Genomic DNA, 21,710 nt, shown 5'->3' with positions numbered 1-21,710 from the left:
CTGCCTCTGCCTCCTGGGTTCGAGTGATTCTTCTGCCTCAGCCTCCCAAGTAGCTGGGATTACAGACACCTGCCACCACTCTCGGCTAATTTTTGTATTTTTAGTAGAGATGGGGTTTCACCATGTTGGCCAGGCTGGTCTTGAACTCCTGACCTCGTGATCCGCCCACCTTGGCCTCCCAAAGTGCTAGGATTACAGGTGTGAGTCACCGTGCCCAGCTTCTTTTTTTTTTTTTTAGACGGAGTCTCCCTCTGTCGCCAGGCTGGAGTGCAGTGGCACGATCTCGGCTCACTGCAACCTCTGCCTCCCAGGTTCAAGCAATTTTCTGCCTCAGCCTCCCGAGTAGCTGGGATTGCAGATGCCCACCACTACACCTGGCTAAATTTTGTATTTTTAGTAGAGACGGGTTTCACCATCTTGGCCAGGCTGGCCTTGAATTCTTGACCTCGTGATCCACCCGTCTAGGCCTCCCAAAGCGCTGGGATTACAGGTGTGAGTCACGCCCAGCAGGTATTTCTTTATAGCAGTGTGAGAATGGACTAACTCACCATCTTTTTGTACAAGGCAGAGAGCTAGATTAAAAAGGTAGGTTGTGGAGCCAGAATGCCTGGTTTGAATCCCAGTTGAATCTTGGTTGGTTACTTCATTGCACCAAGCTTCAGTTTCCCCATTTGTAAAATGGGAACAGTAATAGTACCTACTTCTCAGGCTGTTTGCAAGGATTAATTGAAATGTGTTAATACATTTAAAGTGCTTAGAAGGGGGCCTGGGATATAGGAAGTGCTAAAAACAATTGCTAAATAAATCCAATGAAGTAAAATAAAATTGGTGTGATTATTAATTCATGCTGTGCTATAACCTACTTTAAAATAATGGCCTACAATTATTTGGTTCAATGCACTACACATTTGGTTTAAAAGATCACAACAAAAGGACAACGCGACTTTCTCTTTCTCACGATCATTTACATAGGTAACATGCAATCCAGTTCCTTCTCACATATAAATTTCCCCCTTTGTAGTCATAGTGTTGTCACACTGTTATCCTACAGTTCCACATTTTATAGGAAATGTAGTTTCTCTTTCCGGCTTTTGTTGCCTAAGGTCTAATCTTGCACACTTATTATAGCAAAATGTTGCTCAATTTAGCCCACCCAGTCTCATGAGACAACAGACTGACCCAAACAGCCCCGAAGGAGAGAAACTGAACAGAACACGCACGCAACCCACACTGCCTTGTGTTCATTTTGTAACGTCAAGCTCTGAAATTGGGTCAATGGTCTTGTCACCCCTTGTCTGTGCGTTACATTTTCTGAATTGTGCATGTGTTAGGAACTTTAGTTAGATATTCTCTGTATATTTGATTCTTTGGAAATCCTCCAACCTCCACCTTTAAGTAACAATGACTTTTGAAATGGTCTAAGCAAAAGGAAAAATCTCATTTGCAATGTTTTGTGCGGTGAGGGGAAGAGAGGAAGTTAGAAAGAAAGGCATGTGGTGAAGCCAGGGTATAAGGCAGTGCTCTAAAAGGATGTGTTCTGGGGTCTCATTGTCTGGGTTTGAACCCCAGACCTGCCTATTCCAAGTTGAGTGACTTGAGCAATTATTTATCGGAGCTTGTTTCTCCTCTGTAAAACAGAGATAATGATAATGCCTGCTTGACAGGATCAGCCAGTTTCCAAGGAGTCTCCCAGTGATCACCCCTCCTGGTACTCATGGTTTTGTGGAGTGCCCTCCTATTGTATTGGGGTTGCTCTGTGTGACCAGTGGAACATGACAAAAATAGTTGTATATTATTTTCAAGGTTCAATTGTGTTAGCAAAAGGCAACTTCCCCATGGCTGCCATTTCCTCCACTTTTAGAGAACGGGAAACTTCAATGACTCCCTGCCCTGATCACCAGGCCAGGGTAGACTAGACGGCCCCAGTGCACACAGACATCTTGTGTAAAATATGAGGCATTCATTCTTCGGAAAACACCTGGGGGTTCAAGAAGTGTGTCCTAGTCCATTCAGGCTGCTATAACAAAATACCATAGACTGGGTAGCTTATGCATAACAGAAATTTATTTCTCATAATTTTGGGGGCTGAGAAGACCACAATAAAGATGCCAGCAGATGCGATGTCTGGTGAGGGCCTATTTTCTGGTTCATAGATGGTGCCTTCTTCCTGTGTCTTCACACGGTGGAAGGGCAAACAAGCTCTCTGGGGTCCCTTTTGTAAGAGCACTAATTCCATTCACCAAAGGCCCCGTCTACCAATACCATCACCTTGGGGGTTAGGATTTCAACATATAAATTTAGGGGGTGACACAAACATTTAGCCCGTAACAAAAGATGAGATTTTTTCTGAATTTGCTTTTTGTTCCTAACTTTGCTTATAACTGTCAACCTCGTATAAGAAGTATTTTCTCTCTCAAATACCCATCCAAACTTGACACAGTCATTCATTAGAGGTTTCCAAAGTAGTGTAGACATAGGCACACAGCAATTATTTGGATGCAGGTGGAAACTACTAAATCTTTAAGATTATTTATGTACTTGGCTTCACAAGCATAATTTGTAAGATAGAATTATAAACAACTATATTTTATTCTTCTACTGTCCCTTTAATTTTTCTCAGTGAACTGATATTTCCTCTGCCCCTGGATAAACCTTGTGTAGTCTCATGATTTTTCTGGATCCTCAGATAATTACAAGTTCTATGATCATGTTTCATACATTGCAGCCTTAATTTAGAAGTTAGAATGTAAGCATAAGTGAGTGCCTGAGTCAGCTAAGGCTGCCAAAACAAAATATTATAGACTGGGTGGCTTAAACAACAGATAGTCGTTTCTCACAGTTCTGGAGACTGACAAGTTCAAGTTCAGACTGTGAGAAGATACAGCGTTTGACGTGGCCCCTTTTCCTGGCTTGCAGATGGCCACCTTCTTACTGTATCTTCACATGGCAGAGAGATGAAGTCTCTCTTCTAGTCTCTCTTCTTCTTATAAGGGCACTGAATCCATCCCAAGGGATCTACCCTCATGACCTCATCCAAACCTACTTATCTCTCAGACCTCACTTCCTAATACCGTCACATTTGGGGTTAGAGTTTCAATACATGAATTTGGGGGAGACTTAAACATTTAGTTCATAATATTCTGCTCTTTGTCCCTCTCAAAATTCATATCCCCCTTGCATTTAAAATACATTCACTCCATCTTAACAGTCTCAAAAGTCAACTCATTCCAGCATCAACTTCAAAGTTTAAAGTCTCATCTAAATATCATCTAAATCCAACATGAATGAGACTCAAAATTCACCCTAAAGCAAAATTCCTTTCCAACCGTGAATCTGTGAAACCAGACAAGTTATGTGCTTCCAAAATACAATGATGGAACAGACTCAGGATAGATATTCTTATTCCAAAAGGGAGAAATTGAAAGGTAGAAAGGGTTGACAAGCACCAAGGAAATCCAAAATCTAGAAGGCAAACTTCATTGGGCCTTAAAACTGAAATACAATCCTCTTTGGCTCAAAGAATGCTCTGGGTGTAGGCCAACTGAGGTGGTGGTCCTCCCTTCCAGAACCACTGGAAGGTATTACCCCCATCTTTCAGTGGGGTGTCCCTGCTTCTTCAGCTCAGTGTAGCACTACCCCCATGGCTCTCTGTGAGTGCCACACCCACATGACTGCTGAGTAGCAGTCCCACTCTTTGAAACCAAGATGGAGGCAGCCTTGTTCCCAGGGGCCTGTGCACTCTGGGCCTGTGGTGGCAGTAGCAGCCCTGATGATGTCTGAATTGCCTTTGGGATCCTTCCTCTCTTTTCCTGAAGGATATTGCATATTCACAGCCTTACTTCATTCCATCTTGTTTTCTCTTTTCCTTTTAGTCCCAACTGCGGGGACTAAAGCATTATTTCTCCTGGAATAATCCCAACTCTATTTCTGGCTTCTGTTGAGATGGTTGATTAGGTCCATGGTTCATACTCACACTACTCTCCTTATCAGGTGGGTGACCAGCCACACTCTTAATAATATCTTCTTTTCTTTTCTTCTTTTATTTTTAAAAATAGAGATGGGGTCTCACCATGTTGCCCAGGCTGGTCTTGAACTCCTGAGTTCAAGTGATCTGCCTGCCTTGACATCCCAAAGTGCTGGGATTATAGGCATGAGCCACCTTGCCTGGCCTAACTCTTCTGAACATGGTTTCTCTTTTTTTTTTGGAATAAGGACAGGCTAAGAATTTTCCAAATCTTTAAGTGCCAGTTCTTTTTTGATTAACAATTTCTTCTTCAATTCATTTCTCTCTTCTTAATTTTTACTATCAGTAGCCAAGAGGAACCAAGCTGCTCTTTCAACACTCTGCTTAGAAATGGCCTCAGCCAACTATCCAATATCATTGCTTGAAAGTTCTTCTGTCCACAAAACACTAGAACATGCAATTCAGTAAGTTCTTTGCCACTTTATAAAAAGGATTTTCTCCATTGTCCAATAACATGTTCCTCATTTCCATCTGAGGCCTCACAGAATAGCCTTTGCCACCTATATTTCTGCTAGTATTCTGTTCATGATTATTTATGCATCCTCAAAGAAAGAAGACAGAAGTTCTTTTTGAGTCCTCACCAGAATCATCTTTAGCAATTTTTTCACAGCAACCTTGGCTTTTTCTAGCATGTATCTCAAAACTCTTTTAGCCTTCACCCATCACCCTGCATCATCACTGCTTCCACATTTTTAGAATTTATTTTAATTAAAAAAGTATATAATGTAATTCAGAAGATCCAAAGATATCCCTTATGCACCATATGGATGTCAATTTCACCATGCAAATTTCACCATGCAAATTCTTCCTCCCTCTGAAATACTTTGACCTTTATTATTATTATTATTTTAATTTGAGATTCAGGAGGTACATGTACAGATTTGTTACATGACTATATTGCATAATGCTGAGGTTTGGGCTTCTGCTGAACTGTCACCCAAATGGTGAACATGAACATAGTACCCAATAGGTAGTTTTTCAGCTCTTTTTCCTCCCTCCTTCCCTTTCCCCTTTTGGAGTCCCCAGTGTCTATTGTTTCTATCTTTATGCCCGTGTGTACCTCATGTTTATCTCCCTCCCACTTATAAGTGAAAACATGCAGTGTTTAATTTTGTTTCTGTGTTAATTCACTTAAGATAATGGCCTCCAGCTGCATCCATGTTGCTGCAAAGGACAGATTTTTTATGACCGTGTAGTATTCCATTGTGTATATGTACCACATTTTCTTTTCCAATCCATTATTGATAGGCACCTAGGTTGATTTCATGTCTTTGCTATTTTTATACATTGGTTATAGCAGCACCCATCCTGGTACCAATTTCTGTCTTAGCTTGAGCTGCCATAGCAAAATAACAGTGAGCAACAAGAAAGATTAGCAGACCTAAGAATTCTCCTACTCCAAGATAAGATGAGTGCATTAAAAAAACAAAACAAAATAATGATGACAAATAAGATCTGACAAAAGGTGCTCCCCATGCAAATCATAATTATAAGATGCTTATTTAAAGTAAGGATTTACATTGACCATTGTTAAGAGTAAACCTTGCCCTCAATGTATTTTGCATCTTGAGATATGATTAATTAGCACATGTAAAGAATTTGCAAACATTTGTTGAGGGTGTGACCACCTTTTTTGCTGATATTGGTGAACAATAACAAAAATTAGAACCCCCTGTTTTTTATTTCCATGCAAGCCTCACTGCTTCCAGGAAGATGCCCACTGATGTCTCCATTGAGCTCCTGCAGTGTTTGTGACTGGTCCACCTGGTTTCCCTTTAATTATTCAGTCTCCCACACTGATCTTTCGTGGTTTCATTTTATTGTCCCCATTTTCCCAGTACGTTTGCAAACTTCCCAGGGACAAGTGCGTGTCCCTGCTGTTTACTACCCACAAAAGGTGTGTGACAATTCACCATAAGTGTGTTTATGCCTGCCATGAGCGCCTACTTCCTTTTGGCCTAGAGTTTGGGAGTTCTAGAATTGTTCCTCTCCAAGTGAAGACCAAGGAGTAGAGGATGAGGAGAGGGAGAAGAAAAGGTTGAAAAAAAAATCAAAGAACCTAGAAGGTTTGTTCTGTTAGACTTTGCAAAGAGCAGCAGAAAAAGTCAAATCTATCACAAAATATAACTTGATTTCTGATATTGTATTATTCTAGTTCAATGATTCAATGAAATAAAGAGGAAAACATTTAAGAAGTGAGAGATGAGAAGTTCCGGGAAGCCATGCCCGCTTAGATAAGCAGCACCCTCAGCTTCCATGGTGTGCCTTTTTGTTCTGCCATCTTTCCTTCTTTTGTTCCTTCCTTTCTCCATTCCTGTCTTTTATTACTTTTGAATCTTTTGAGGACCGCTCTGTTGTTTGTACTGAGCTGGGGGCCGCAACAGAGACAACAGAATTGTAAGGTATACCTGGAAGAAACTGCCCCCTCCACTTCTTTGGGAACAGAGTGAGAGAGGTATAAAAAAACAAATACAAACTAACCAGAAGGACAAGAAATATATACAGTCGATTCTCATGATTTGCAGTAACTACATCCTAGAAAGTTACCATAAACATTGCATTAGTGAATGCTGAACCTTTGCTCCCAGGGGAAATACAGTAAGTGGGGGCTCCTGAGAGCCTCTGTTCACATTTTCGTCAATCAATCAATACAAAATCTCATTGTACATGTTTTTCTGTTTAAAGACACTTTTGTAATATGTAGTTGATTCGTTAACATTGAAATCGCAGCCAACAGCACTGTAACTCATGCTTGATGCAGCTTATCTAACACACATACTTTCTCCCTAAAGCACATCGTTGCCTTCTTGTGCTTAACCCTAGACAGCACTTCAGCACCCACTTGGCGAACATTTTAAACTGCAAAACCACCAACGAAAAGCACAAAAATGTATAAACAAGTGACACTAGACTGCAAAAAGGACACTTGTTTACAGTATAAGCGCAGAAGCAAGAAGGCAGAGGGTCACTTTGTTTAACCTCAGTTGAGACTGTGTGCCTCTGGAGACTCAAATTTTTCACAGCTCTGAGTGTGTCCAAGAGTGACCACAAAAGCTCTGTAAATATTGATTTTGGGATAACAAATAAATTTTGGCAAGTAGGCAAACTTGTAAACACCAAATCCATGAATAATGAGGATTAACTGCATATATATATATGATATATACATCTACATACATACATAGGTATGTGACATTCATGGTCAAGAAGAATTAATGACCAAATGAGAGAAAAATACACTGGGAATATATCTATGGAGAACGGGGCAGTGAGCAGAAGTGAGAGAAGTAGGTATGGAGGGCCTTCCAGGACTGTGCATTGGTTGGATAGAACTGAGCGGGGTGTAGGGTGTGTGTGAGGAAGAAAGGAGAAGGGGGCTACTTTGGAAGCCAAGGGGAAGCGGCTTGGAAGGGAGGAGGAGGCCAGGTCTCAGAGGTATGCGGAAGTGGTCGGCTGGGTTTAAGAAATCCTGAGACACATGTGCCGGAGAGGGCAGAGGGTGAGTGAACCATGTGAGTCTCTTCCACGGGTTTACTCAACTCTGAATTTCAAATAAAAGAAGCCTTTTGTAAGAAATTACAAAATAATAGTTCCTCAAACATGGATTTGTAGATGAGAAGAAGATTTAGGAGGAAAGCATTTTGGGTTGGCCTTTGCTCATGAAAATGTTATTTCTGCGGGCAAATGGGGATAACCTGCTCTGTTGGCAGAGCAAGAGAAGCTGGGCTCAAAGCCAACAAATATGACACAGAAATAGGACTTTTGAAAATGAAACCCTGCAAACACTTATCAAAACCTGCTTGTGCTTTAAGTCATCAGAACAAAAGGTATAAGTACCTGCTGTGATGAAATGTCACTGCCTACTTAGTGGGAAAAATGGAAGCTGAGCTGGAATCTCTGAGTCAGAAAGAAACAGGTCCAACAAAGCTTGCAATCAGGCTTACCTGGAAAAGAAATGGAAGTGAATGAGAGGAAAATCAAGTATGACCAAGGCCAGCAGTTGTAAAGAACTTTTTCTTGTAACTTGAAAACAGCTTCCCTCCCTACTTCATCTACTTTTAACTCCTACTCAAGCTGGGGTAGGGAGAAGGGTGTTGAATTTGTGTCAACAACTACAGAACCAGGTTGCTGCAATGCAGTGAATGTTTCCGGACTGGTGCAGGGGTCTTAAAGGAAATCTCCTGGCAGGGTACAACTGTCTAAACTTCAAAGCACCATATCAAAACCTGGCTACAATCTGTTCACCGAAAGACATGTACTGCTATGGAGCAGCACCATTCATAATAATAACTCAGAACTGGAAATCACCCACATGTCTATCCACGGTTGAAAGGAATAGTAAATCATGGTATATCCACACATAGAACACTGTACAGCAGTGAGAATGCACAACCTAGATGTACACACAACATTATGGAGAAATCTTGCAAAAGGAATGTTGAGCCAAGGAGCCAGGCATGACAGAATATACTATATGTGTCTGTTTATGCAAAGGAAAGATAAATAGCCAAACAGGTCAAGGTAATATGCTATTGGAAGTCAGGCAGCAGTTACCCCTAGGAAGCAGGATTTTATAGAGACTGAAAGGGAACTTAAGAGAGGCATCTAGTGCGGTGGTGGTAATGTTCTGTTTCTGATCTGCGTGCTGATTGCACTGGCATGCTCAGTTTATAAAGTTGAGTGAGCTATACACTTATGTGCATTTTTATGAATGCATAGTATGCTTCAATAACAATGTTTTTGAAAGTGTTTACCATTAGTTGGGGGGTGGGCATTCTGTATCGCAAACATACATATTGCCTGGTGGCATCAGAGGACAAGGGCAGGTGCAGAAGGTGGATTTTTCTTTGCCGCAAAGTCAACACAGAGTGAAACACTGAATAAAAGGATGCCTGGAACCTCCTGTGAAATCTCATTTGCTCATTTATACATTTGTTCATTCATACAACAGTCATGTGCTGAGAGGGAGAATATACAGTCAGGATCTTAAAGACACACCATCTAGAAGGGAAGGCTGACAAGTAAACTGACAATGATGCAGTGTGGTAACTTCTTTGTTGAGGATAACACTAGGGTATTAAGAGACTATTGATTTGGGGGTCCAGGGCAGTGGACCCCAAGAGAAGGAGTCCTGACATGTTTGATTAACACTTGAATTGAATTTTCTCCAATGCCCCAAGTATTTCTTGAGCCTCTAAGGCAGTGAGCTCATTTAAAATGCACACAGATCACCTGGGAATCTGGATAAAATGTGGATTCTGATCTAGTAGGTCAGGGCAGGCCTGAGATTTGCATTTTTTTTTTTTTTTTGAGATGGAGTCTTGCTCTGTTGTCCAGGCTGTAGTGCAGTGGTGTGATCTCAGCTCACTGCAAACTCCACCTCCTGGGTTCAAGCAATTTTCCTGCGTCAGCCTCCCAGGGAGCTGGGATTATAGTTGCATGCCATGCCTCAGACTCAGCCTTCCAAGTAGCTGGGATTGCAGGTATGCACACCACGATGCCCAGCTAATTTTTGTATTTTTAGTAGAGATGGGGTTTCACCCTGTTGGTCAGGCTGGTCTCGAACTCCTGACCTCAAGTGAGGCCGCCCACCACGGCCTTCCATAGTGTTGGGATTACAGGCGTGAGCCACTGCCTCGGGCCAAGATCTGCATTTCCGATGAGGCTTCTAGGAGGCGCAGACGCTGCTGCTCTTCAAACACACTTTATGAGGCCTAAGAGAGAAGGCCATGCTATGGTGGGCACTGTCTGGCTCCAATTCAGGACAGCTTGACAGCCTATTTGGTTCAGGCCAGTCCCTCCCAAGGACACAAACAGAGAAATAAAAGACAGAACTGTGTGGGAGGAGACATGGGTGGCTGGGGAGGCTTTCCAGACTGTCTGTGGTCAACCATGGGGTGGGGTGGGGTGCCAGAAAGGGATCTGGGAGGAGACCACTTACGCTATTTTACAAAATTTGCAGAACTTTTTCTCGTGCTTCTTTCATTTTGGCTTTTCCAACTGCCCAAACCTTGTTTTGTTTTGTTTTGTTTTTGAGATGGAGTCTTGCTCTGTTACCAGGCTGTAGTGCAGTGGTGCGATTTCGGCTCACTACAATCTCTGCCTCCTAGGTTCAGGCGATTCTCCTGCCTTAGCCTCCCAAATAGCTGGAACTACAGGTGCATGCCACCAAGGCTGGCTAATTTTTATATTTTTAGTAGCGATGGGTTTTCACCATATTGGCCAACATGGTTTCAATCTCCTGACCTGGTGATCTGCCCACCTTGGCCTCCCAAAGTGCTGGGATTACAGGTATGAGCTGCCACGCCCTGTCCCAAACCTTTTCTTGACATGTACAACAGACTGGAGATATGACTATAAATATAGAATTCGCGTGCATGGCTGCACAAGGAAGGAGAAATTTCACAGAAGATGGAGAAACTGGTCAGGATTGCCTCAACTATGTTGTAAGGTGAACATTAAAAAGGTGGCTGAAATAATTCCTTCTATTTGTTTACACACCGAAGGGAGGAAGAGAAGGGTGTCATATGTACCTTTTTCTCTTGGCGATGGAGATTCTACTAGACTCTAGCCCAGACTGGAGGGTGGGGGGCAGAGTCCTGAAGGGGAGGAGGAGAACCCTGCCAAGGTTGTGGGAAGAGTGGGAGCGGGAAGGGCATGCAGGCTCAAGGAAGGGCAAGAGAGTGCAGAGAGCTTAAACACCTTGATTCAGCATGGCTGACGCAGGGTGTGTCCAGCCACTCAAGTGGAAGCTGCAGAGCCCCACGGGGCCAGTGGTAGACACTATGTAGTCCACAGGAAGTCAGCAAAGGCTGCTTTTGTTTGTGGTTGGGGACTCCAGTGACCTTTATTTTTTTCATATCAATAAATAACCTTTTGACTGAGAAATATATTCACATTAAAATTCAAAAGGCTTACAAGATTATTCAGTTGAAATATCTACCTCTCACCTCAGATCCTTGGCCTTCCTTCTCTGTCCACACAGGCAAACAATACCATGAGTTTCTTGAGCATCCCTCCAGAAGTATTTTATGAAGTTATGAACAAATTTTTAGAATAAATTCTCTTCCCCCTTTCTACACAAAACAGTGAGTCATCCATAGTCAGAATTTCATCAGGCTTCCTGACCACACCGCTCCTTTATTTTTCCAGATATCACTTGTCATCCAAGACACGGACTTCCTTGGTTTTCCTTCTTCATCGAGGCCATTCCTTTCCAGTCTCCAGTCTCCAAAAAGAGACACATGGCTAGTGTCTCTTTTTCTCCCTGTGCCATCCACATGCTGAACTCCCAAATGTGTATCTCCAACCCAGTTCCAGCTTTTCTTCTGGACTCATATGTCCAACTGCCTACTCGGCAACTCCCCTCGAGTCACAGACACTTCAGATTGAATATGTGAAAGATTGACAGTTGGGCACAGTGGCTCACACCTGTAATCCCACCACTTTGGGAGGCTGAGGCAGGAGGATGGTTTGAAGCCAGGACCTCATGACCAGCTTGGGTAACATAGCAAGACCGCTGTCTCTAAATAAATAAGTAAATAAAATTAGGGGAAAAAAAATGACTGGACTCCTGAATTTACCCTCCCCCACTCCAGTCTGCTTCTCCCACGATCTCTCCTTCTCAGCTAATCCTACTACATTTTCCTGGTTTATCAGGTCAAAAGTCTTGGCATTATCCTTGACTCTGCGCTTTCCCTCATACTCCATATCTAAACTGCCAAGAAATCCTAGTAGGTCTGCCTTCAAAATTTATGCTGAATTTGATCATTTCTTACTAATGTTACTGCTGACTCCTGTGTCCAAGCCACCATCATCTCTCACCTGAGAATTGCTCTCCCAGCTCCTACTTTTGTTCACTCTCCAGTCTGTTTTCCTATAATAATTACCAATACAACTTTCTCAATGGAAAAGACCTACATGTTTGCCTTTTAAAGCAACAAGGGAAGAGGGCAAGAGGATGCATGGGCTTGGGAGTTTATTTTCTCTCCTCCTGTGTACACCTCCTCTAATCTGTCTCCCATGCTGCCACAGAGCAATCTTTCTAAAAGACAAGTACCGACCATGCATATTCTGGTTAAGAGTTGTCGACTTCCTGCAGCCTTAAAGGTAAGTTCCAAGCTCCTTCCCAAGGCATGTGAGGTTCTTTCAAGTCCTCACATGCCTTCCCCTTCAATTCACCTCCCGGGTCTACCCGACATGTTCTCACTTTGCCAACTACTGCAGGTTGCCAGTCAGGGAATTTTCCAGGCAGAATGTGGAGAAAGCAAAGAGGAGCAACATATTTCTGGAGAAATGACACATAAGGAAAGACGTGGAGTTGTGAGGTAGGCTGACGTGAAGGTACAGTCCTGTAACCGGTTACAGGAATAGTGACTTTTATTTTTTTCCTAAGGAGAAGGCCTGGAGATTATCACCAGACCAACTCAAAATGACAAAGTTTTCCAGAGCTTATATACCTTCTAAGCTATACGTCTACATGGAAGTGTGCATTCATCAAAAGACATAAATGATTAACTTCTTTTCGTCTGTGACTAAGGTCTGAGTCTTGAAGACCTTTCTGTGGAGCGTCAGTAAATTTACTTAATCTAAATGTGTGCAGATGCTGGGGTGATTACCCTGATCTTGTCTCCTGCTAAATCAGGGAGGTTTGGGGAGTTCCTTCAGACTCCCAATGAACTTGTTTAACCATGCTTTAAGGTTCAGGAAAGGCCTGGGCACAACTCTTGGTGGGCTTTTGTTACATCCCAGCCTTTGTATGGGGCACCGGCTTTTAATGTCGAACTTAACCACTTGGTCAGCACTGAAACAGTTGTTATGGAGGCCTGCATTAATGAGACCTGGCCTGCCACACCAGGCTGAGATGGGCACACTTCTTGAGCTCAGGAGCTCGAGACCAGCTTGGGCAACATGGCAAAACCCTGTCTCTACAAAAAAAAAAAAAAAAAAAATTGTGTGTATATATATATATATATATATATATATATACATGCAAAAATTAGCTGGGTGTGGTGGCTTGTGCCTGTGGTCCCAGCTACTCAGGAGGCTCAGGTGGAGGATCACTTGCACGCCCAGGAGACAGAGGTGGCGATGATCTGAGATCATGCCACTGCACTTCAGCCTGGCTGACAGAGCAAGACCTGGTCAAAAAAAAAAAAAAAAAAAAAATCCAAAGAAAAAAAAAAGAAAAACAAAAAGAAATGTTTGATTTAAAACTGGGGGTTTATACTACTTTGGAGATAATAAACTGAATGATTTAACTTAGTGTAAAGGGGGATACACATTTCTTTTTTTGTTTTTTTTTAAATTGACATAGAAAGTGTACGTATTTATGGGGTATAGTGTGATATTTTGATGCGTGCAGAGGATACACAATTCTGCAAAAAGGAGGCAAGAGGCAGAGTTTAATCAGGAGCTAGCTAGACCACATAAGCAGGCAGAGCAAAGGGAGAAAGCCATTCTGTTTAAATGGCAACATGGTCTCGAAGAGCACCCAAGTGTGGAGTCCAGAAGTAGTGCTGCAGTCTTCCATGTCATTTTTCAGAAAATTAGGATTCTCAACTCTTACAAACATCAAATGCCAAAATAACAACAAAAAAGTGAACTTACACAAGAAATGAGACTCATCTTTCATTTTAATATAATTTCAGATTTAAAAAATCATAAAAGCATACAAATATAATAGTATTATAATATACTGTGAATAACTGGTTATTTAAAAAAGTTTGCCACAGCTTTCTTGAAAAAACAAAAGCCCACATTCATCTTTTAATCCCTTGGATTTTACGCCAAAAATTCTAGTATTTGAAAATGGGCCTTAAATCAAAAAGGTAGATAATATCAACCAGCAATGTTAGTAAGACCTTGAAGGATTTTCAGCAGGGGAGTGAGATGATTACGTCAGAAAGAATGCTCTAGCAGATAACACAAGCAAGAAGGAAGAAAGATCTGTCCACGATAATGTGGTGGAAAACCAACAGATAAGGGCAAGTATCTGGGGCAAAACTGATAAACTCACCCAACTGAGACCAGGAGTCTTGGGAAAGATTGAGTTCCCTGTAGAGGACAGAAAACCCAAGATAACACTGTCTTAAACAAAGTAGATATTTCTTTCTTTCTCAAAGATAAGAAATTCAGAGCAGTTCACATGGGGGTTCCATGATCCCCAGAGACCTGGCTATTTCCAGCTCATGGCTCCTTCTACTTTGCTCCTCCACCACTCTCAGCACACAGCTCCAACCTCATGATACAACATGGTAGTTAGAGCTCTAGCCATCAATGTATCTTATCTACCTTCCAGGAAAAGAATAGAGAAAAGGCTAAAAAGAAAAATAAAGTTACTGTTAAGGACACTTCTCAGGAGTTGTAATTGACAATTCCACTTACATCCCATTGGGCAGAACTTAATGACATGGTCTAACTGCAAAGAAGGGAAAGATCTACTTCCATGTGGCCATGTGTCCAGCTAAACATGGAAGGTTTTACTACTAAGGATGAAAAGATATATAGGTATTAGAAGACAACTAATGATCTTTGTCACGCCAGATGTATAACCTGGAGAGGAAAGAAGAAAGACAGATTACTGAGAAGTGTGTGAGGGCACTGCATTAACCTGTAGGATTCTGTACCTTCAGAATTGTTCTCTTCCAAACACATCTCTACTTCTGGCCCCATGCCTTGATTCCTGCTAAGTCCATCTGAAAATCTGCCCACCTCCCACTCCCCATACTCAATCCTGCCATTTTTCCTATTAATATTCTGCTCATCCTTCAAATCCCATCTCAAATGCTATGTCAATCATGACGTTATTCTTGACCTTCCCCAAAGGGATAGAACTTGTCCCTCTAGAATTTCATGTATAGTTTTCCTTGGGCCTTAGTCTCCTCTTAACACCATGTTGTCGTAGGTCATTAGTATAGCTGGGTACTAGAGTATAAATTATCCAAGAGGTAAGACAGAGCCTTCCCCAATTATTTTCTAGGTAGCACAATGTAGTAGAATGCATTTAATAAATATCTGCAAATTACACTGACTATTTCAAGAAAGGAAAGGTATATGTAAAGGAAGGGGAGAAAACAATGTAAAGTCTTTTTGCCCTTTTAAGGGAAGCATTTGTGCAACAATTGAAATTCCCCGTAAATGCATTTCAAAACATATGATATTTGCTAATGTTGCCATTCCTTTTTAGAGGCCTAATTTGGTGTGACTTGTTTTGCTGTACAAACCATGGTTGCTTCTCATTTCCCAGGCTGTCTTAAAAGCTCTTGCTAACACAACAAGGAAAAGTAACATTAAAGTGGTTAAAATAGACAAAATAAAAGCCAACTGCAATAATCATATTAGCTAACATGTAACAAATGCCCAATCTGTGCCAATCACAATGCCAAGCAGTTCCCATACTTTATCTCATTTCATCTTTTCAACAACTCCATGGGCCACAGGTTCCTCAATTATCCTGAGGGGATTGAGGGATTAAGTAACATTTCCAGGTGAACAACAGGGCTGGAATTCTTCCTGTTCATATGGCTCTATAAATATAGGTATTATTTCTTTTCATAATATTTTATATAGATTATCTTTTCATCTTTAAGTCTCCTTTGGTAACTAGACCCTGATATTACTCTTCTTTTATTATTGTTATTACTATTATTTGTAGAGACAGGGATTCACCACATTGCCCAGGCTGAACTTGAACTCCTGGGCTCAAGCGATCTGCTTGCCTCAGCTTCCGAAAGTGCTGGGATTACAGGTGTGGGTCACTGTGCCCAGCCTTACCCTTCTTTTATAGATGCAGTGGAAAGCTTCATTTTTTGAAGCATTCTCAATTTCCCATTGGAGATCAATAATACTCCAATTGCTTGTAAACTGCGAATTTTGTACATTCTATATTTGGGGTGAGTGGCATCTCACAAAACAATTCCTACTATGTATTTATTATTTGATGAATATATTAATGGAGGAATTTATTTGTGGTTGTCTGTGGATATTTTCATTTAAACACAAGTGGCATAAACTCTGTGGGTTCCTGGTAATCAATGATAGAAGATGATAATGATGTTCTTATTAAAACAAACTACCCTTTCTCCATACTAGATAAAGAAGATGATTTGATTGTGTATTATTTGAATAAATGAATTCTATGGCATCTATTGTATTTGTCACCCTAGATTTGGTGACCTCAAAAAATGTTTGTGACTCTGCGTGGTGGCTTACACCTGTAATCCCAGCACTTTGGGAGGCCAAGGCAGGTGGATCCCTTGAGCCCAGAAATTTGAGACCAGCCTGGGCAACGTGGCAAAACCCCGTCTCTACAAAAAATATAAAACTAGCCAGGCGTGGTGGCAGGTGCCTGTAGTCCCACCTACTTGGGAGGCTGAGGCACGAGAATTGCTTGAGTCCAGGAGGTTGAATGTGCAGTTAGCCGTGATCACGCCACTGTATCCAGCCTGGGCAACAGGACAAAATCTTGCCCAAAAAACCCAAAATGCAAATGTTGATCACAAATTCTTACATCCTGTGAATTAGGACCTATGCAGGTGTAAGGTATTAGAATTCATAGTTTGGGATGTTTTTGTTTTATTTTGTTTTGCTTTAGCTTGCAGAGGCCAATACAAGGATATCCAGAAATACTGCCGCTTATTTTGTTGTTGTTGTTGTTGTTGTTGTTGTTGTTGTTGTTGTTGTTGCTGGAGCCAAATTTCATCAGTTTTGATAGAGAATTGAGCCATACCAGCATCCTCAATCCAGCAACTATCCCTCACACCTCTGAAATTTTTACTTTCGTCTTCTTCTCTACCTTTTTGCCTCTGAGTCGATCCTTCTGCAGAAACTTTCCTCTTCTCCAGAAGCTCTTTCACCTCTATATCTAAACATGTTAAAATTTCTCTTGCCCTAAAAAGCAAAAATTTAAAAAATACTTTCTTGGCCGGGCGCGGTGGCTCACGCCTGTAATCCCAGCACTTTGGGAGGCCCAGGTGGGCAGATCACAGGTGAGGAGATCGAGACCATCCCGGCTAACACAGTGAAACCCCGTCTGTACTAAAAATACAAAAAAATTAGCCAGGCATGGTGGCAGGCACCTGTAGTCCTAGCTACTCGAGAGGCTGAGGCAGGAGAATGGTGTGAACTTGGGAGGTAGAGCTTGCAGTGAGCCGAGATTGCGCCACTGCACTTCAGCCTGGGCGACAGGGTGAGACTGTCTCAAAAAAAAAAAAAAAAAAGCTTTTTCAATGCTGCATTCCTCTCTAGCTGTCCCTTTATCTTCCCTTCTCACATTGGCCAAGCAACTTGACAGTGGTTTATGCTCCACCTCCCTCTTCTCTTCATTGCTCAATCCACTACTCTCTGGCTTCCATCTTCAACCAAATCACAACAGTCAACAAAGCCACCACCTTCCCCACTCTCACCCCACTGCCAAATCTAGGGAATTTTCACTTCTCACTTCGGTGGTCCTCTGGACTGCATCTGGTATTGATGGCTGGCTCTTCCTGGTTTATTTCATAAGTTTCTCTTCCTCTAGCCCTTTAAAAAAAAAAATTCTGGTGTTCTCTCACCTTCCAACCTGTTTTCATTACCCTTATCTTTACACACTCTTCTTGGGTTGAGCTTACCCACTGTCATAATTTGATCCACCACGTTTTGTGACGTGGTCATGTCTACCTGACACTTCCCCAGAGCTATGGACTTAAATATCCAAGTGACTCATGGACATCTCCGCTTCAACTCTCATAGGTTCTCAAATTTCATCTGTCCAACGTTGAATTTAGCGTCTTCCCCTTAAATCTGTCTGATTTAGTTTGAATATATGTCCCTACCAAATCTCATGTTGAATTATAATCTCCAGTGTTGGAGGTGGGGCCTGGTGGGAGGTGTTTGGGTCACAGGGGCAGATCCCTCATGGCCTGGTGCTGTCCTCGCCACAGTGTCTTGTAGGATCTGATTGTTTAAGAGCGTGGCACTGGACCCCCAATCTCTTGCTCCTGCTCTGGCCATGTAGAGGCCTGCTCCTTCTTTACCTTCTGCCATGATTGTAAGCTTCCTGAGACCTACCCAGAAAAATACTGGAGCTATGCTTCTTGTACAGCCTGCATAACTGTAAGCCAATTAAACCTCTTTTCTTATAAATTGCCCAGTCTCAGGTATTTATAGCAATGGAAGTATAGCCTAACATACTGTCCTCTTCCTATAGACTACTACCTCTGGTTAATGACTAGCCAGCCACTGAAGCCGAAAGACTGGGCCCCCTTAGTCTCCTCTCAATCTGTGAATCCACTTACCTAAGTATTCCTACCATTCATTCCTTCCTCTCTATCCTAACTTACTACTTACCTATGTCAGGCTCCCAGCATCTTCTGATTGAGCCATTTTAATAGTTTCCTAAATCTCCTGCTAATGGTTTTGATACCACATTTTACGACATGAGTCTAACCATGCGTTATCAGTCCCCTGCTGAAAACTCTTCAATGGGTCCCCCACTAATGCATCCAGGATTAAAAGGCCACCTGTTTAAGGTCCTTCGAAACCTAGCCTCTTCCAATTTTTCCAGTTTTAATTTTGAGGCCCCACCCTAAAGGCAAGGCATCCTTCAATCCTCCTTCACCTGCCACAAGGGCCCCAGAGCTGAGCTAGACGTCCCAGCTCTGCACTCCCATTGCGGCCAGTGTATAACTTTTATAGAAATTCATTAGTTTCTAAGATGGGAATGTTGGCTTTCTCCGTTTGAGAGCTGCAGGGTCTAGGGATGTACATAATAAACATTCAAACTGACAAAACAACCGTTTAAACCTTGAATTGCTTGAAACATGTTTAAACCTTGAATTGCTAAAACAAAAACAACTCTCATGCCTCCCCGTCGGGGAATCGAACCCCGGTCTCCCGCGTGACAGGCGGGGATACTCACCACTATACTAACGAGGAACTGCACAAAAGACTGTCTTCTGATAGGCCTTTTCTACGTTTTTGCTCCGCCCGGCCCTCGCTGCATGCACCCACCGATGACCTGATTTTCTTATGTTTGCCACCACAACTTCCACGGAGGTTGAACGGAGCCAAAATGGTAGTGTTCTGTTTTATCTCCCCCTCCAATTCTCATCATTTCCCTCAGGTCACCCTTCTTCTAACTGTCCGGACTCCCCTGCTCTTCTTCCCCAGCTCCAGCAGCACTCTCGGTCCCCCTCAACACCCCTAACACAACGCTCCCAGGTAGCCAAGCGCCCGCTTCCGCGCGGCACCATGGAACTTGTAGTTCCTTCACTCATCCCCCAACGCTCGGCTGACGTTAAGAAACTTCCTTTCCCGGCGTGCACCGCAAATCCCTCCCCTGCTTCTTTACCTCTATCCCTCCTCCTCAGGTTCTCTATCGGCGAGTCTGGTAGCTGAGCGTTAGGGTGTAGGTCGTAGTGCTGTGTGATCCCCCAGAGCCATGCCCGAGGTAGTGGATACCTGTTCGTTGGCCTCTCCGGCTTCCGTCTGCCGGACCAAGCACCTGCACCTGCGCTGCAGCGTCGACTTTACTCGCCGGACGCTGACCGGGACTGCCGCTCTCACGGTCCAGTCTCAGGAGGACAATCTGCGCAGCCTGGTACAGTGGGGCGCCTGCCCAGTGCCCGCCTCTCCCGGGCTCCCCGCCCCACGCCCCTAGTCCTTGCGGATCTGCGGCTCAGCCCGCCGCGGCCCCTGCCTAGCCCCACGTCCCCGTCTGCTCTTCTGTAGCCCCCATCCAACTCACGTTGTGCACTTCTCTTCGGCCCCCCCAGATCTGCCACAGCACCCCCTCTCAACCCCACTTAGCCTCTGCATCCCTTCCTTCACCCCGCACTTACATGTCTGTCTCCTCCGCCCCTCGGCCCGATCCTCTCTCCGAGGTCCCTGGGCACATCCCGCGCCTCGTCCACACCTCTCAACTCACCCAGCCCTAGGTGTCATCTTTGCAATAGCCCCCATAATTTTAGTTCCCGGCTCTTAATTACCCCATGGCCTCCCCATTGCCTCGGCCTGCGGCCCAGAACCCCCTTCCTCGGGCCCCAGACTTTTCCCAGCCCCCAGCGCACCTTCCTCAGTCAACAATCTCACCCAAGTCTCAGATCCCATGTCTTGTCGATCCCTGATCCCACAGTTGCCTCCCAGGAACCCTTATTTCGATCCACAGGTCTGCAGGGCACCACCCATCCGTCTCTCTCCCAGTTCCCTGGATCTCCCTGCTAGTCGTTCTCAAGCCCCTTAGGATTCCCAGCCCCGGCCAGGCAGGCCTCTTCTCTCCCCGCTACTTTGAAACTAACAGTCCCGTCTTGCTAACTCTAGGCGCAGCTCTCTTCAGGGTCCTTTCTACTTTTTAATCTTATCAACTTTCTTATCTTCTAGTAATTTAAGGACGGGTGGGACATTCAAGTTTTCTAAGGATGATTCAATACGCTTTATTAATAGTTGGTTCCAAGGAGCCAAGTAGTTATTTCACTTAGAAAACACATACTTCTACAAACTCTGTAACCATTGGAATGAAGAAAGGTTGTAGATTCATGGAATATTATTCAGTGATTTTATCTGTATCATATAACCTATATTTAATGTTCTTGCTCAAATTGCCCGATAGTATTTGGTTTGTACCTTTCACCGGAAGAATTTCACAGAAGAGCATTTTAGAAATAAGAGGGTCAGGAAAAGACAGCCAAATTCGGCTTCTTCACCAGGGCGGGATGCTACACGTGTATTTTACACAGTATAGCATGGTGAAATCTACTAAAGCACATCAGTAAGCAATCAGATCAGATCGGGCAGATAAGAATTGGTGGGTTTCAGGCCTCTTTTTCCTACTTGTGTAGAAAAGATCTGCATTTTGATTTCATTAATATGAACTAATAAGTACTTAACTTTCTTACTCTTTGGCCTTCAACATTTTGCTAAACTGATTGATTTGAAAAATAGGTCGATTCCTGTATGTACTGATACGTAATCACCAAAAGTACTATAAGAAAGAAAGATAAGCAAGAAGGCATCTATTTCCTTGTAGATCGCACTTTGGTCTTCTTGAAGTACCATGCTATCTTTAATTGTAGTAGCAACTTTGCCTGGGCAGGGCTGAAGTCCTATTTCATTGCAGTTTCAAAACTAAACACCGCATGTTCTCACTCATAAGCGGGAGTTGAACAATGAGAACACACGGACTCAGGGAGGGGAACATCACACACCAGGGCTTGTCAGGGGCAGGGGCCTAGGGGAGGGATAGCTTTAAGAAAAATACCTAATGTCGATGACAGGTTGATGGACGCAGCAAACCACCATGGCATGTGTATACTTATGTAACAAACCTGCACGTTCTGCATGTGTACCCCAGAACTTAAAGTATGATAATAAAAGGAAGAAAAACCGCACTATGGGACTGCCATATTTGAACATGTGTTTATATGTCCTACACTCGAAAGTACTAGAGATTTAAAAGTTAAGCAATTCAGGAAACTTGTGTTCAGATATGAATGATTCCAAACCAAAACCGAGGTTGCTAGTGGAAGAAATTTAAAGAGGTTTTTCTAATATATGGACAGCAAATTCTTCCTTGAATCTTTAGCTGCAACATATATTTCAGAAGAAATATTCCAGTTAGTTTAAGATATAATAAAACCTTGACTAAGCCCCAAACCCACTCAGAGCTCTCAGTCGACTGGAAAATTCTTGCTCTTCACCTTTATTTTAA

General features: G+C 43.0%; 1 protein-coding gene, 1 long non-coding RNA gene and 1 other non-coding gene across 4 annotated transcripts in view; 1 reads left to right on the top strand and 2 right to left on the bottom strand.

The window, feature by feature from the left end:
- Positions 1–295: 295 nt before the first annotated feature.
- Positions 296–21,710, bottom strand: part of LOC126930317 (uncharacterized) — a 590,715-nt gene continuing 569,300 nt past the window's right edge. The window contains exons 2-4 of the long non-coding RNA XR_007717564.1: positions 18,924–19,174; positions 7,862–7,968; positions 296–6,392 (exon numbers count right to left, since the gene is read on the bottom strand). This is a non-coding gene — a long non-coding RNA (uncharacterized LOC126930317). The remainder of the gene's footprint in view (positions 6,393–7,861; positions 7,969–18,923; positions 19,175–21,710) is intronic.
- TRNAD-GUC (transfer RNA aspartic acid (anticodon GUC)) lies at positions 18,869–18,940 on the bottom strand. Its single transcript has one exon. It is a non-coding gene; the product is annotated as a tRNA-Asp (tRNA).
- LTA4H (leukotriene A4 hydrolase) overlaps positions 19,304–21,710 on the top strand; it is a 35,245-nt gene continuing 32,838 nt past the window's right edge. The window contains exon 1 of one of the 2 annotated variants that reach the window (XM_050747166.1): positions 19,304–19,604. In XM_050747166.1, coding sequence (XP_050603123.1) covers positions 19,446–19,604 — 159 coding nt within the window. In that variant the 5' untranslated portion in view covers positions 19,304–19,445. The remainder of the gene's footprint in view (positions 19,605–21,710) is intronic. The other variant, XM_050747167.1, reaches the window with a different exon arrangement.

This window comes from Macaca thibetana, chromosome 11, assembly GCF_024542745.1.
Source record: "Macaca thibetana thibetana isolate TM-01 chromosome 11, ASM2454274v1, whole genome shotgun sequence".
Classification (NCBI taxonomy): domain Eukaryota; kingdom Metazoa; phylum Chordata; class Mammalia; order Primates; family Cercopithecidae; genus Macaca; species Macaca thibetana.
Note: the sequence above shows the minus strand (reverse complement) of the source record. Positions and strands in the feature narration are given on the sequence as shown.